The 17,665-nt window shown below is 39.0% G+C and overlaps 1 protein-coding gene across 8 annotated transcripts in view; it reads right to left on the bottom strand.

Annotated features, from left to right (window-relative positions):
* Nucleotides 1-17,665, bottom strand: part of POLQ (DNA polymerase theta) — a 130,003-nt gene that overhangs the window by 11,029 nt on the left and 101,309 nt on the right. For 4 of the 8 annotated variants that reach the window (XR_014824700.1, XR_014824697.1, XR_014824702.1 and 1 more), the window contains exons 25-28: nt 16,213-16,397; nt 14,149-14,245; nt 13,617-13,728; nt 6,200-6,324 (exon numbers count right to left, since the gene is read on the bottom strand). Coding sequence is in view for 2 of the 8 variants with exons in the window: in XM_021070281.2 (XP_020925940.1) it covers nt 6,200-6,324; nt 13,617-13,728; nt 16,213-16,397 (422 nt within the window). In the remaining 6 variants the exon portion in view is untranslated. The remainder of the gene's footprint in view (nt 1-6,199; nt 6,325-13,616; nt 13,729-14,148; nt 14,246-16,212; nt 16,398-17,665) is intronic. The other 4 variants (XR_014824699.1, XR_014824701.1, XM_021070281.2 and 1 more) reach the window with 1 other exon arrangement.

Here is a 17,665-nt window from a genome sequence, read left to right as displayed (position 1 = left end):
CGTATGTTGAACCATCCTTGTGAACCTGGGATGAACCCAACCTGGTCATGGTGTATAATTTTTTTGGTATGTTGTTGGATTCGGTTGGCTAAGATTTTGTTGAGAATTTTTGCATCTATATTCATCAATGATATTGGGCGATAGTTTTCTTTTTTGGTGGTATGTCTGCCTGGTTTTGGAATGAGGGTGATGGTGGCCTCATAGAATGTCTTTGGGAGTATTCCTTCTTCTTCAACCTTTTGAAAGAGTTTAAGGAGGATGGGCACCAATTCCTCTTTATATGTTTGATAAAATTCACCTGTGAAGCCATCTGGTCCTGGACTTTTATTTGTAGGGAGTGATTTTATGACCTCTTCAATTTCATTTCTAGTGATTGGTCTGTTCAGTTGGTCTGTTTCTACTTGATTCAGTTTTGGCAGGCTGTAAGATTCTAGAAAATTGTCCATTTCTTCCAGATTGTCAAACTTGTTGCCGTATAGTTGTTCATAGTATTCTCTTATGGTTTTTTGTATTTCTGCTGTATCCGTTGTGATTTCTCCTTTTTCATTTATAATTTTGGTTATTTGGGTTCTTTCTCTCCTCTTTTTAGTGAGTCTGGCTAGGGGTTTGTCAGTTTTGTTCACCTTTTCAAACAACCAGTTCTTGGTTTTATTAATTTTCTCTATTGTTTTTTGAGTCTCTGTTTTATTGATTTCTTCTTTGATCTTTATAATTTCCTTCCTTCTGCTGACTTTAGGACTTTTTTGTTCTTTTTCTCATTCGTTTAGGTGGAGGGTTAAGTTGTCAATTTGGGATCTTTCTTCTGTTTTGAGAAAGGCCTGTATTGCTATAAATTTCCCTCTGAGCACTGCTTTCGCAGCATCCCATAGGTTTTGAGAGGTTGTGTCTTCATTATCATTTGTTTCAAGGTAGTTTTTAATTTCCTTCTTGATTTCCTCATTGACCCGTTGGTTTTTTAGTAGCATGTTGTTTAGTCTCCATGTAGTAGGTTTTTTCTCTTTGCTTTTCCCATGGTTGATTTCTAATTTCATGGCATTGTGGTCAGAGAAGATACTTGAGATAATTTCTATGCTCCTAAATTTATTGAGATTCGCTTTGTGTCCCAATATGTCGTCAATTCTTGAGAATGTTCCATGAGCATTTGAGAAGAATGTGTATTCTGCTTTTTTTGGATGTAGTGTCCTGAAGATATCAATGAAGTCTAACTTTTCTGTTGTTTCCTTTAGGATCTCTGTTGCTTTATTGGTTTTCTGTCTAGAGGATCTGTCCATTGATGTGAGGGGGGTATTAAGGTCTCCTACTATGATTGTATTCTCATCAATATCTCCCTTTATGTCTGTTAATATTTGTTGTATGTATCTGGTGCTCCTATATTTGGGGCATATATGTTGATGATAGTAACATCCTCTCCTTGGATGGATCCCTTAATCATTAAATAGGGTCCTTCTTTGTCTTTCTTTATGTCTTTTGTTTTAAAGTCTATTTTGTCTGATATGAGTGTTGCGACTCCTGCTTTTCTGTCTTGTCTATTGGCGTGAAATATTTTTCCCCACCCTTTCACTTTCAATCTATATGTATCCTTTGTCCTAAGGTGAGTTTCTTGTAGGCAGCATATTGAAGGTTTTTGCCTTTTTATCCACTCAGCCACCCTGTGTCTTTTGATTGGGGCATTCAGTCCATTGACATTTAAGGTGATAATTGATAGATGATTATTTATTGCCATTTGAACCTCGCGTTCCAGTTGATTCTATGGTTCTCCATTCTTCCTTTCTTTTCTTTTTTTTTTTTTTTTGGTTGAATGGTCTCCTGTTATTATCTGCTTGAGTGGTTTTTTTTTTTTCATTTTTTTGCAAATGCAATATTTGCTTTTAGCTTGTGGTTGCCCTGTTTTTTAAGTATGCTAACCCCTTCCCATAATTGTGTGTTTTAGCCTGGTGGTCCTGTAAGTTCAAACACTTCATTACTATATTAAAATTAAGAAGAGAGACATACATATAAACAAAAAGGGTTATTTACTTCCTAACATCCCTTGCCCACATTTTATGGTTTTGATGACTCTTTTTTATTTTTTTCTTTTTAATTTTATTTTGTTTGAAGCATGTTCATGATTAAATCTGTATGCTGGCTTATTTGAGTGACTGCTCTCTGATTGTGGTTTCCTCAGTCCTAGTTCTTCCTCTTCTTCTTCTTCTTCTTCTTTTTTTTTTTTCTTTTCTTTTTTCCTGTCTTTCCTTCCTTTCTTTTTGGTTTAGAGAAGCCCTTTCAATATTTCCTTTAACCTGGGTTTTGTGTTGCTGTATTCTTTAAGTTTTTGTTTGTTGGGAAAAATTTTTATTTCCCCTTCTATTTTAAATGATATTCTTGCTGGATAGAGTATTCTAGGTTGCATATTTTTTCCTTTGAGCACTTTAAATATCTCTTGCCATTCCTTCCTGGCCTGTAGTGTTTCTGTAGAGAAATCAGCTGATATTCTTATGGGGGTTCCCTTGTAGGTAACATTCTGTTTTTCTCTTGCTGCCTTTAGGATCCTCTCTTTATCACTAACTTTTGCCATTTTTATTATGATGTGTCTTGGTGTGGGTCTGTTTGGGTTCAGTTTGTTTGGGGCCCTCTGTGCTTCTTGTATCTTGAATCCAGTATCCTTTAGATTTGGGAAGTTTCCAGCAATAATTTCTTCAAATATATTTTCCATTCCCTTATCTTTTTCTACTCCTTCTGGAATTCCTATTATGCGTAGATTGGCCCGCTTTATATTATCCCATAGGTCTCTTATATTGCTTTCCAGTTTTTTGATTCGGTTTTCTGTCTGTTGACTGGATTGAGTGATTTCCATTATTCTATCTTCCACATCACTGATTCGTTCTTCTGCATTATTCATTCTGGTTTTTACTGCCCCTAGTTCAGTTTGCATCTCTGCAAATGAATGTTCTAGTTTTTCTTGGCTCCTCCTTATATTTTCTAGTTCCTTTCTGCGGGTATCTGCATTACTGTTCATATCTTCTCTTAATTCCTTCAGTATTTTCACTATTTCTCTTTTGAACTCCAGGTCTGTCTGACTGCAGAGATCTGTTTCATTGCTGACTGTTTTAGGTGAGTTCTCCTGTTGGTTTGACTGGGGGTGGTTTCTCAGCTTCATCTTGCTTGTTGTCTTCTTTCTCCTGAGGGAGTTGTACTCTCCGTTATTGGGCAGTGTTTGCCTTGTCACTGCCGTGGAATATTTCCTGAGGGCTGGCGTTGTTGGTCAATCTTTTTTGAGGCAGTGTGGCTTTTCTGGAGTGTTGATGGGGCTAACAGTGTTTCTTTGAAGCAAAGAAGGACTTCCTGAGGGCAGACAGGACTGGGAGGTCCACACCACGATGGTAGCAGATTTCACTTGGTCATGCTGAGCTTGCTCTGGTGTTTTTAGGCTGTGGGGTTCTTGCAGGGGGTTGGTGGTGTTGGGCAGCTGCTCCTCAGGAGTGCAGCAACCCCTGGGGGCTGAAGCAGCTATCTGGGTCACTGAGAACCTAAGAGGCTCTTCCCTAGGGCAGCCCAACTCAGAAGGACAGCCTGAGAATGTAGGCCGATCTTTTCACAATCTGGCCGAGCTTGTTGCAGCTTTTCTGGGCTGCAGGGGCTCTTCCAGGGGGCTGGTGGTGCTGAGCAGCTATTCCGTGGGAGTGGGGCACCCCCTGGGGGCTTGGGCGGGTAGCAGGGCCACTGGAAACCCAAGAGGCTCCTCCCCAGGGCAGCCCGACTCAGAAAGACCGTCTGAGATCTATTCCCGACTCGGCCAGGCTTGTTGCAGCTTTTCTGGGCTGCAGGGGGTCCTGCCTGGAGCTGGCAGTCCTATGCAACTGGTCCACTAGGTCTCAGCACCCCCTGGGGTCTTGGGCGGGTAGCAAGGCCCATGGAGACCCAAGAGGCTCCTCCCCGGGGCAGCCCGACTCAGAAATACCGTCCGAGAATTAGGCCGATCTATTCAGGGCCTGGCTAGGCTTGTTCTAGCTTTTCTGGGCTGCAGGCCTTTTCTCGGGGGCTGGTGGTGTTTGGTGCTGCTCTGCGGAAGTGTAGCCCCTCCAAAGGGCAAGCAGGCCTGTGCAGGGACAGCCCCTGCGGTGGTAGGCTTCAGGCAATTGTTGAGGCCCGCCCTCCTGGATGGCAGGCAGCCCCAGGTTCTGCCAGAGCGTAGGGGGTGGCGGGGGTGGGGGGAGGGAATGCACTGGGAAGCACAGCTTTCTGCTAGCTAGCGAGCCTGTAAGCTTGCTGTGGCATGGAGGGTATTCTATGGGGACCCACCCCTTCTTCTCTCCCCTCCCCAGCGTGGGCGCAGACCAGGCTCTTCTCCCAGGTTCCCTCTGATGCGGCTTTACTTCCCCGCCCCTAGAGTATTGTTCCCTTCCTCTGCGACAGCTTTGTTTTCTAGTCTCCCAGGCAGTCTCTGCCCCGTCAAATGGTTTCTAGACCTCCCAAGCAGTTTCCGCTCTGACCTGCCCCCCCAGCCCAGGGACTAACCTCCTGGGCCGATGTCTTGGTGCCCAGCCCCCACCCAGGCGTCGCCAGGCCCTTTCTCGGGGACTAACCTTCGGAGGCGAGGTCTCGGTGCCCAGCCCCCACCCAGGCGTCCCCCGGCTCTTTCCCGGGGACTAACCTCTGGAGCCGAGGTCTCTGTGCCCAGCCCCTACCCAGGCGTCCCCTGGCCCTTTCTCAGGGACTAATCTTCGGAGGTGAGGTCTCGGTGCCCAGCCCCCACCCAGGCGTCCCCCGGCCCTTTCTCGGGGACTAACCTTCAGAGGTGAGGTCTCGGTGCCCAGCCCCCACCCAGGCGTCGCCCGGCCCTTTCTCGGGGACTAACCTTCGGAGGCGAGGCCTTGGTGCCCAGCCCCCACCCAAGCGTCTCAATTTTTGGTGACTGTGCCCGTAGTTCAGATGGTCCGTTGGGTTCTTGATCGGCTTTTCCGTACTCCAACTTACTGCTACACTCTTCTTTGCATCTGGAGATTTCTCTGGTTTGTTTGATCTTTCCCCCGGTAGGTGACTTTCCAGGGTGCGGGAACCCTTTCTCCTCCGTAGTTCCCTTTCGGGAGTGCCCGTCCCGCTCGGATTCACCTTCTCTCACTCTCCTCTTTTCTCCCGTTCTGTCCAGTAATGTCACGAACTTCTTGCCGTTATTGGAGTTTAGGTTCCTCTGCCAGCGATTGGTTGCTGTTCTGTGCGAGTCATTTATTCTGTAGATGTGCTTTTTTTGTTGTGTTTGTGGGAGAGGGCGAGCATGTCTCCCTACTCCTCTGCCATCTTGTCCTCTCTTTATGGTACATTTTAAAACTTACTTTCTTAGTGCATCAACTACAATGCCTACTTCACTTGGAGATATGGTAAAAGTCTGATAGATGTCTGATGTCTGTATATGGACATAAAGGAAGCTAGAGGGTTAAGAAGTAACAAAATACCCAGCTATTCCTCCATGGTCCCTAAGAGTATTATTGCTCTGAGCGATTCTAGCTCAAGACAGGGTTAGCAATTGAGGGCTGGGCATTTTCATTACATAGAACATGCAGTGAGCATTGACACATGAAGGGACAGGGTAAGGGCAAAATACAACCAGTCAAAGTAGGAAGGTTTGAACTATAACAGAAGCTTAAATGCTCAAATACACAGAATATTTTTATGGATCCCAATGATTTCATAAAGAGATTTTAATCATAATTTGAGCAAATGACATCAATAAATCTTTTGAATGACATTGAAAATAGCCTTGTTTAATATTTGAGGTATCCTAGTAACCTCTGATGAGCCAGTGTTTTAAAAATAAATAAGCAAATGGAATGAACCAAAACATAACACAATTCAGTGATTGGCTAATCACTGAAGACACTGCCAATCTGGTGTAGTGTAACAAATTAGTATACTGTGGTATATCTCCAACAAAGAACAACTGGCACAACTAAGAATTAAAGTTGATTTATAACTAATTACCAAAGCTAAAAAATAATCATCTTACTAAAAGAGAACACCTTTTATTGAAGTATTATTAAGTGAACCCAAATTTATATTATTCTCCTAAAAACTACGTTCAGCAAATATTGGCATGCACTGTCACAGAAAATCCAATTAATACACTAGTGATCTCTAAAAGAGACATTAGCAGTGTTCAGTCTTTGTTGAAAAAGTACAGGTCATTAAAATATTAAGTTAAAAATCCAGATAAATTTCAACATACATGAGCTTTATGGTAAGGGTTGTTGTCCTTGATTCCTGGTAAATATCTACGCCTTCCCGAAATGGTCTGAACAAATCCATCTCTTTTACAATTCTTCACAGTCTCTCTCATAAAATGATTAATCCCTACAAGAAAATAAAGAAATATTTATAACCAACGTCCATCCTTAATCTTATTCACTAGTTTCAACATAGAGAAATATATCAAAACTCCACCATGATTTTTTTTTTTCTTTTTAGGGCTGTACTTGCGGCACATGGAAGTTTCCCAGGCTAGGGGGTGAACTGGAGTACAGCTGCTGGCCTGCGCCACAGCCACACAAGGGTCTGAGCCGCATCTGTGACCTACACCACAGCTCACAGCAACACCAGATCCTTAACCCACTGAGCAAGGCCAGGGATGGAACCCACATCCTCAAGGATACTAGCCAGGTTCATGACTCACTAAGCCACAATGCGAGCTCCTCCACCATGATTAACACTAATATCACATCTCCAAAACTTTACATATAAACTTTCACTCATTTTTTTTCTGGTTTTATTGAGAAATAATTGACATACATCATGTACAAGTTTAAAATGTTTGGCATGGCAGTTTGCTTTACATCTAATGTGAAATGATTGCCACAATAGGGTTAATTAGCCCCTCGTCATCTCATATAGCTAGTCATTCTGTGTAGATTCAGAAAGTTAGAACCAGAGTTCTAACTTTGACTCATCAGTAACAAAACTGACGAGTATCCACGAGGACAAGTGGGTTCAATCCCTGGCCTTGCTCAGTGGGTTAAGGATCAGGCATTGTCATTAGCTATGGTATAGGCTGCAGACACAGCTTGGACTATGCACTGCTGTGGCTGTGATGTAGGCTGGCAGCTGCAGCTCTGAGACAACCCTAGTCCAGGAACCTCCATATGTCGAGGGTATAGCCCTAAAAAGACAAAAAAAAAAAAAAAAAAATTAGAACCAAAAGGTATAGAAATGACATAATCTCTTTGTTTTTTAACTACTACCACCACCACCAATAAGAACAACAACAAAAAACTAAACTCCAAAACTACAGAGCAGATGGTATTGTTACAGGATCTTAAGACTATTCTATACTACTTTTCAGAGTTCTGTTATTTGATCACATTAACCTTCTTATACTCTTTGATCTTACCATGTTCAGACTTAATACATTCCAACAGCTTCCTGTTACCAGCTATTCTATGATTCAAGAAATTAGTTCATGAGTTATAATATTAGAAACATAATACAACTCGCTTCTTAAAATTCAAAAGACTATGTATAGTATATTATTCAAATACATTCATATTCCCTAAACCAACATTCATCTGTTGGTCTGTTATTAAGTCTTATGGATCTCCAGGATGAATTCTTTGCTCATTTTCTTTCCTAGAATGTTCTTTTATTCTACGCTCTTTCAAACATATTCAGGTACAGAGACTGGTAATCTATCTTTACTCTTTTTTTTTTTTTTTTTTTTTTTTTTAACAGCCTCACCTGTGGTATATGGAATTTCCTCGGCTAGTGGCTGAATCAGAGCTGCAGCTGGGGCCTACGCCACAGGCATGGCAACACCAGATCCAAGATGCATCTGCAAACTACACTGCAGCTTGCAGCAACACCAGATCCTTAACCCACTGAGTGAGGCCAGGGATCAAACCTGCATCCTGATGAAGATCACACTGAGTCTTTAGCCCACTGAGCCACAAGAGGAACTCCTCTATTCTTATGTGCAATTTCTGCTTTCCCACAGCTCTGCTCATCCTAAGTAATAAACACTAATGTCTCCCAATTAAAACCCCTCATTTAAGGATTTCTATTTCGTGGTTGGCACAATAAAAACATTTGAAAAAACCTGAAAGGAAGAGAAGCTGTTGGTAATACAGGACCACTAGCACAGGAATTTCAGAAAGCAATCAGGCTCTCATCTTCTCTTTAAAAAATACTATGGAGTTCCCGTCGTGGCGCAGTGGTTAACGAATCCAACTAGGAACCAGGAGGTTGCAGGTTTGATCCCTGCCCTTGCTCAGTGGGTTAATGATCCAGCGTTGCCGTGAGTTGTGGTGTAGGTTGCAGACGCGGCTCGGATCCCGCGTTGCTGTGGCTCTGGCGTAGGCCGGTGGCTACAGCTCCGATTAGACCCCTAGCCTGGGAACCTCCATATGCCGCAGGAGTGGCCCAAGAAATAGCAAAAAGACAAAATAAAATAAAATAAAAATAAAAATTAAAAAAAAAATACTATGATACTGCTGAGTAAAGAGAAAGAAAAGGATGAGATTTAAGACAATGCACCTCTACAAACTTTCTTACCTGACTCTTGTAGGAGGGCCTTCAAATATTCATATATTGCAAGAATTACTTTATTTTTTTTATTCTTATTTTTTGTCTTTTTGCCATTTCTTGGGCTGCTCCCACGGCATATGAAGGTTCCCAAGCTAAGGGTCTAATCGGAGCTGTAGCCACAGGCCTACGCCAGAGCCACAGCAACGCAGGATCCGAGCCGCTTGTCTGCAACCTACACCACAGCTCATGGCAATACCAGATCCTTAGCCCACTGAGTAAGGCCAGGGATCAAACCTGCAACCTCATGGTCCCTAGTCAGATTCGTTAACCACTAAGCCACGATGGGAACTTCCAAGAATTACTTTAAAAAACAATCAGTTCTGAGGTATAATTTATATACAATAACCCCCCACACACACACATCAACACTGCTAATTAATAGAGAAAAGCAAATTAAACTACAATGAAGTACTACCTCACACCAGTCAGAATGGCCATCATTTAAAAGTCTACTGGAATTCCTGCTGTGGTGCTTTGGGTTAAGGGTCTGGCATTGCCGCAGCTATGGCATAGGTCACAGCTGTGGCTCCGATTCACGAATCCTGGCCAGGGAACTTCCATATGCCTCAGGTGCAGTTGAAAAAGAAAAAGAAAAAAAAAGGTCTATAAATAACAAATGCTGGAGAGAAGGGAAACTTTCTACACTCTTGGTGGGAATATAAACTGGTATAACCACTGTGGAGAACAGAATGAAGGTTCTTCAAAAAACTAAAAAGAGAGTTGCCATACCACCTAGCAATCCCACTTGGCATATATCCAGACAAAATGCTAATTCAAAAAGACACATGAACCCCTGTGTTCACAGCTGCGCTATTTCTAATAGCCAGGACATGGAAACAACCTAAATGTTCACTGACAGATGTATGGATAAAGAAGATGTGGTACATATATACAATGGAATGCTACTCTGACATAAAAAAAAAGTATGAAGTAATGTCATTTGCAACAACATGGATAGATCTGGATGTTATAATACTAAGTCAGAAAGAGAAAGACAAATACTATGTGATATCACTTATATGTGTAATCTAAAATAAGACGTGAACTTATCTATGAAATAGAAACAGACGCAAAGATATAGAGAATAGACTTGTGGTTGCCACGGAGAGGGGCGAAAGAAGAAAGGGAGGGATTGGTAGTTTGGGACTAGCAGATACAAAGTATTATATATAGAATGATTAAACAGCAAGGTCCTATTGTATAGCACAGGGAGCTATATTCAATATCCTGTAATAAACCATAAGAGAAAAGAATATGAAAAAGAATATCTGTATATGTACAACTGAATAACTTCAAGTGAATAGTTTTATGCATTTTAACAAACGTATAAACTCCTATAGCAACCACTATAGATACAAAACATTTTCGTCACCTTCACAGTCAGCTCCCCATTATCAGCCTCAAACACTCATGAATCTACTTTATCACTATACTGTTTTCATGTTCTTGAATTTCATAAAAATTGAGTTATACTGTATGTTCGTTCTCACTTGTGCCTGCCTTCTCTTGCTAAGTAGCATTCCATTGCAGAGACATACCAAACTTTGTTTATCCACAATCCTGTGGACAGATATTTGGTCTTGTTAAAAAGACGACAGCAGGCCCCAAATGGAATCACTTGTGCTAAACCCTATGTCAGCAAACCAAGACTTAATATCTTACCTAACTGCAGTCTCAACCCCCTCAGGAGGTAACCTTTAATCAGTCAACCTGGAATTACCCAGTCAGCACTAGTGACGCTATTTGCCCAACGGGCCCTTTCATTCCTCTTAGGAGTATGACTTTTCTTGAAACAATGCATTCTTTGCAACTAATTTTCTTTTTCTCCCCTCTTTCCATCTTTAAAAAAGTATCCTTTTCTACAGCTAGGCGGAGCACCTTTCTATTGCTAGATGGTGAGCTGCCAGATATATGAATCATCGAATAAAGCCAATCTGATCTTTGAATTCACTCAGCTAATAAACAGAAATGGAATAACAGGTACAGAGCACGAACAGATAGTTGCCAGAGGGAGGAGGAGAGAAGTAGATAAGGGAGATTAAGAGGCACAAACTCTCAGCCACAAAATAGGAGTCACAGATATGAAATGTACAGTGAGGGAATATAGTCAATAACTATGTAATATCTTTGTATGGTGACAGATGACAACTATACTTATGGTGATCATTTTGAAATGTACAAAAATACTGAATAACTATACTATGTACCAAGAACTAACATAGTTTGTACGTCAGTTATACTTCAAAAACAAACTCCTACAAAAAGAGATCAGATTTGTGGCAACCAGAGGTGAGGAGTGGGAGGAGTGGGAATTGGATGAAGGTGGTCAAAAGGTACATGCTTCCAGTTATAAGATCTATAAGTACTAGGAATGTAATGCATAACATGATAAAACTAATTAACACTGTTTTATGTTATATATGAATTGTTAAGGGAGCAAATCCTAAGGAAGAAATTCTTTCTAATCTATTTCTTTAATGTATCAATATGAGATGATGGATGTTCACTAAATCTATTGTGGTTTTCATCTCATGATGCTTGAAAGTTAAATGATTAATACTGTACACTTTAAACTTGTAAAGTGCTATGTGTCAATTACATCACAATAAAACTGAGAAAAAAAATTTTTACTCATTTGAATTTTTGTTGTTTAACATTCCCAATCTTTGGTTACTGTGAATAAAACTGCTATAATGTTCACATATAAGTCTTTCTTTGGGCCTGTATTTTTATTTTTCTTAAGCAAATATCCAATAGTGGAACTGCAGAATCACAAGGCTAAGTATGTGTTCAACTTTATATGAAAGAATCATACTGTTTCCAAACTGGTTGTATCATTTTATAGCCCAGCCAGCAATGAAAAATTTCAGTATCCTGAAGTTTTTGTAATGGTATCTCTTTGTGGTTTTAATCTGCTTTTCCCTAAGGACAATAATGATCACACTTTGCACATGTCTTTTATGAAGTGTCTTTTCAAATCTTTTGAACTTTATTGCATTGTTTGATTTCTTGGCATTGACTGGTAACAGTTCTTTATAGATTCTGGACACAAGTTCTTTGTTAGATGATAGGAACTGTTCTTACTGGCTTGCCTTTACATTTTCTTAAAGGTGTCTTTTACCAATGTTGATATACATTTTTATACAAGATTAACTCAGTGTTATTATCACCTAAGAAATTGTTGCCAGGAGTTCCCTTGGTGGCACAGAGGAAATGAATCCAACTAGGAACCATGAGGCTGTGGGTTCGATCCCTGGCCTCACTCAGTGGGTTAAGAATCTGGCGTTGCCGTGAGCTGTGGTGTAGGTCACAGACCTGGCTCGGATCTGGTGTTGATATGGCTGTGGTGTAGGTCAGCAGCTACAGCTCCAATTCGACCCCTAGCCTGGGAACCTCCACATCCAGTAGGTGCAGCCCTTAAAAAAAAAAGCAAAAACAAGCAAACAAAGAAACAAAGAAATTGTTGCCTACCTCAATGTCACAAAGTTCCTCTGTCTTTTCTTCTGGAAGATTTATAGTTCTAGTTTTTACTTTTAGACTTATGCTTCATATCAAGTTAATTTTTGAACATAGTGTTGAGATAAAAATAGAAGTTCACTTTTTGCTATACTGGTAACCAGTTTTTCTTGCACCAGATGTTAACAAGACTGTCTTTCCTACACTGAATTACCATGGCAACTTTGTTGAAAATCAACTTACCATATAGGTATAGGTCTATTTCTGGATGTTCTATTGTGTTTCATGTTCTCTGTGTCTACCCTTATGCCTATCTCGATTACTGTAGTTTTTGTTTTGTTTTGTTTTTAGAGCTATACCCGTGGCATATGGAAGTTACCAGGCTAGGGGGCAAATCGGCCCTGTAGCCACTGGCCTACACCACAGCTACAGCAAGGCCAGATCCAAGCTGCATCTAAGACCTACACCACAGCTCACAGCAACACCAGATCCTGATTGTTGTAGTTTTATAATGTTTTGAAATCAAAGATTCACATTGTACTTTCCCCCCAAAAAATTATTCTATTTCCTTTTGATTTCCATATAAATTTAGAATCGGCTTGTCAAATTCAACACAAAAGTCTAATGATATTTTGATATTTTGATTGTATTACATGGCATCTATAGAACAATTTACAGAGAACTGTTATCATAAATAACACTGTGACTTCTAATAAATTTACTTGGTAAACCTCACATTTACTTAAGAATTCTTCAATTTCTCTCAGGATTGCTTTGGGGTTTTCAAAAGAGTCTTGGACATTCTCTGTTAAATTTATCCCAAATATTTCACATTTGTTTATGTTACTATAATTTTATTTTTACTTCATTCACTATTTATTGCTAATATATAAAAATACCACTGATTTTTACCAATTGACCTTGTATGATGGGAACCTATGCTAAATGTAGTTATTTGTTCTAGTGATTGTTTCTGTAGAATCCACAGGATTTTCTATGTACAAATTCATGTCATATGCAAATAAGTTTTTCTTTTGGGGTTCTGGGGACAGGGTTGCTTACAAAGGAGCATAAGAGACTTTTTGAGGTAATAGGGTGATAGTTCTTTATCTTGGTTGTAGTTCAGATTTATACAACTGTACATTTGTCTAAATTCATAGAACTATATTCTTTAAAAAGGTGAATTTTATTGTGTATAAATTACCTCAATAATCTTCCAAAAGAGATAATTTAAAATGACGATATTCAAACTGCTCCACAAAAGCAATTGTTCTCTCACATTTTCCGTTACATTTAATCAGTGGTTTACTGTTTTAAGCTAATGCTATATAAACCTAGGGCACAGGACAATTCCTAGATTATGAAATATTCCAATGACACAGTAGCATACACATCAGCAGCATCTTGCCATTCCATTTCTGTCCCTACTTTTATGGAAAAAGCACATCTTTGTAAATAATAAGTAGGGTTGATGTTATTTAATTAAAATAGGCTTGATGAAACTCTATTTACAGAAAATTCTGTAACACAATTTTTTTAAAATTAATATAACATGGAAAGAAAGTTAAGAAAAATAATATCTAGAAGATAATGAACAATCAAAGCTTCCTTACCAGTGTATCTGGATTTGAAGGAGTCAATGTAGCAAGCAGCATCATTTTCTTTAATACCCATCTGCTCTCCCAAAGATTTAGCTCCCATTCCATAAATGATTCCATAGCAAATCTGAAAGGGACACATCACACTCGGTAAATTACAGATCATAACTACATAAAATGCAAACATAAAAAGTTCATTAGAATTGAAATTTGGTAAACTGTTCATAGTGAGTCAAATAAATTATTAGATTTGCTTTGGTGGGCTAGAGCCATAGAAGTTGACATCCAAGAAACAACTTTTATGACTTTTAGCAATACTTTCTGAGGTGGGGAGAGAAAGAGAAGAAGGGACAAAATACAAATAAATATGAGTGTATGTGTGTGTGTTACGAAAATAATCCTAGTGATTTAAAAGAAAAGATTTCTGACTGTCATTTATCCAGTAGTCTTCAGAGCAACTTTCTATTCCTTGTAATACCTCATTAAGTGCAGCTTAAGAACTGCCTAGGAGCCAGGAAAGAAGCATTACATACATTCCTCTCCTCACCTGTGGATAGGACTAAAAGAGCAGGAAGAGTAGACTACATGGCTTCATAATAGGGAGATCGCCATTGGAATAAATATCCTCTTCATCTCACAGCCACCTGAAATCCCACAATTGCAGAATTCATTTGAGTTAAACACAGACTCTTGAGAAAATTTTGGTAGTGGAGGAAAATTGTCTGAACAGGTCAATAAAAAACTGATTCAAATTATTAAGTATTGCCTGGGTTCAAATCTTAGTTCCACCATTTAAAAGAGCTATCTTGCATAGGCTACCTTGTAGCTTGTTTCCTTCAACTGTAAGATGAGGATGGTAACACCTAATCATGAGATTGTTGGCGTTAGATGAGTTATTTTATGCATATGTTCAGGACAGTGCCCAACATAAACCAAGCTCTATATACTCTTAAATAAAATTTAAAAAGATAATTTGCGGAGTTCCCATCATGGCTCAGGGGTTAACGAACCTGACTAGGAGGCAGGTTTGATCCCTGGCCTTGCTCAGTAAGTTAAGGATCTGGCATTGCCGTGAGCTGTGTGGTGTAGGTCCCAGATGCAGCTTGGATCCTTCATTGCTGTGGCTGTGGTGTAGGCCAGCAGTTGTAGCTCAGATTCAAACCCTAACCTGGGAACCTCCATACGCCTCAAATGCAGCCCCCAAAAGCAAAAAAAATTTTAAAAATACAAATAAAAATATAATTTGCAAAAAATAATTATCAAAATTCTAAAATGCTTTCGAAATTGTTTCCAAAATACTGTTTGTTTTTTTTTTTTAAATTACATTCAAAGAGACTTTTCCCCTCCTGTTTTCTTTTCCTTTTTGGTCTTTTCAACATTTTTTTCTTAACTCAGGTATTATTTAGTACCAGCTTTGCTGAGATCTAGACTAGATGGTTCAGTTCAGGGTAATTCAGCAAAAAAGCTAGTAAAGCATAAACACTATCAAATCATATAAGAACTTGTTAATAGGCACAGCTATCATCAGTGTATAGATGTTTAGATTATGGAGTCAGATGTCTAAATTCTGGCATTCTGAATTTATTCTGGCCCCACCACGTATAGCTGTATGACCTTAAGCAAGCTACTTTCTGTGCCTTGATTTCTTCCTATATAAAATGGGGATAATAATACTCAGTTCATGAATTTATTATGAGGATTAAGTATTGGAATATTTTCTCTTTAACCTACGGTTTGATTCTTGCTAAATGCAGGCCCACTGAGGAGATTAATAGAACAAAGCTGGCTTTCTAAATAGTGGAAGAAATAAGTGTTGGTGCTAAACAGGGAGTGGTGAGAGGAAGCATTTCATGCCTAACGAGAGAGGCAAGAATTACAGCTAGAAGTATAAATGTGAAACTACTAAAGCAGGATCTTAGTGGTGAAAATGGTGTGCCTTTACCTTGGGGAACACTTCTACTCTCTTGAAAATAGCATCAGATTTCCTATAGGTCATGTGGTAAGGAAGTATCAAGCGTTAATTCAGGCCAGAAAATGGTGTAAATGTAGCCTTTGATTTTCCCTGTGCCTGACAGTCATCCAGAAGTAGGAACTAATATGGACCCATCTGAAAGGTCCAAGGGCAGTATTAAGTTTCATGGGCAGTTTTGCTAACCAATGGTCTAAAAAGCTATCAGTTATTGATTATAATCCATGGCTAAGCAATAATTTTTTTCAACAAACATTCAGAGAGCATCTTTCTATTAAAAGGACTGTGGTTTAATACTGTGTGAATACAGAAAGATAAGTATATTGTTGCTTAAAGGCTAGAAAGAGATTTTTAAAACACATACACACACAAATAACACCTACGACAACTGCAATATCTACAACTAATGCATATGGCTTTCCCAAAACTAAATAGCCTCAGACTAAGTCTATCTGATTCTTTCTATTGACTCTACAAAGGAAAATATAATGAATATCATGAGATGTGCTCAGAGGAATGTTTTGAAAGATCCAAAGATGGAGAAATCACCCCTTGACCACAAATGACTGAGAAAGCTAAAAAAATTTGGGGGGAAACATTAAAGTTCTCCTCATTCACGTTAAGCATGTTCCCTAAGATCACCTGCTTTGCTTGTTGCCTCAGATCATCTCCGACAGACTCTAGCTCAATCATCTTCCACTCAGCTGCAATACTCCTGAAAACATCAGCTCCAGTGTTTAGTACTTGAATGAGACGATGATCACGGGATAAATGAGCCAAGATTCTCAGCTCAAGTTGAGAGTAATCAGCAGCTAATATTAAACCACCTGAAATTAGAAATGATTTTAGAAAAGTCAGTACAAAGACAAAACCAAGTTTTATAACACTGAGCAGAATGACAGAAATTCAGTACTAACATAGAACCATAAGATCATGTATCCAAAAGCTAAAACTTTGCTTTTAATGTGATGCGATTAAGTTCTGTAACTGGTACAATTTTTATGTTATCTTTCAAGTAAAACTAATATATAAAGGCACCCTTGACCTCTGCCCCTTAACCACTGCGGTAGTGCTTTCCTAAGTGTTCCCGCAAAACTGATGCATAATCTAAAATGGTCTTTTCATGCCTCTCCCTTGAAGCATTGAGCCACTAGGGATGGGAGATTTAATTTTCCTTTGCACTCTACAGAAAACCCTTCACAGTTCCTGGTACATAATAGGGCCTTAACAAATGGTTGGTAAGTGAACGAATGAATGAAGAAAATGGTTTTTGATGTGTGCACATTTTCAGGGAGCTGGAGGAGAAATGCACGCTCTGCTTTAAAAATAACAAAGTTGTTCAAGGAAAAAAAAATTAGTGGTCTATTTTTGAAGAAGAGTTATTAAGAAGATTCAAATAATTTATTTATGGTCTAGAAATGACTGGATATGCATGGCAAAAACAAAATAAAATAATAAAAGCATGATCAAAAAAGTATAAAAATATTTTCAACTGATTTCATAAAGGACTCATTGCTACATTATAAAAAAAGAGGTACTACAAATCAAGAATAAAACAAAATATAAAAAAACAGTTCAAAGAAATAATTTAAAAAAGAACTTTAAACATACTTTAAAAATGCTTAACTTCATTCACTATAAAAGAAATGCAAATTTATTCAATAGCAAGAAACAATTTCTTCCTACTTATATTGTAAAAACCCAGAGGTTGGGCAGCACATTCTGTGGCAAGGCTGCAGAAAAAGAAACATTCATATATTGTTACTGGGAAGTAAATGGTAACTGTTTCCCACTGGATGGCAATTTGACAGTATCTATCAAAATTAAATGGGTGTTTACTTTGTGACTTAGTAAATAAACCCACAGGTTCCTTTAAAGATTATCTGCACACAGATTAAACTGGTTCATGTCCAAATTTCTTGACTGAAAAATCACAAGTCTTCAGCATAAAAATATTTTTAAAAAGCAAAGAAAACATTGTATATGGAATACTTAATGCTTGTATGAAAATAGGAGAAGAAAACAGTACATAGTCATATTTATTTCTACCTGCATGAAGAAACACCGGAAGGATATATAAGAAACTCCAATATGT

The sequence above is a fragment of the Sus scrofa genome, chromosome 13 (assembly GCF_054392235.1).
Source record: "Sus scrofa isolate SSC_HxYL_T2T_F1_AM1 chromosome 13, Sscrofa_HxYL_maternal_Yorkshire_Landrace_v2.0, whole genome shotgun sequence".
NCBI classification, from domain to species: Eukaryota; Metazoa; Chordata; class Mammalia; order Artiodactyla; family Suidae; genus Sus; species Sus scrofa.
Note: the sequence above shows the minus strand (reverse complement) of the source record. Positions and strands in the feature narration are given on the sequence as shown.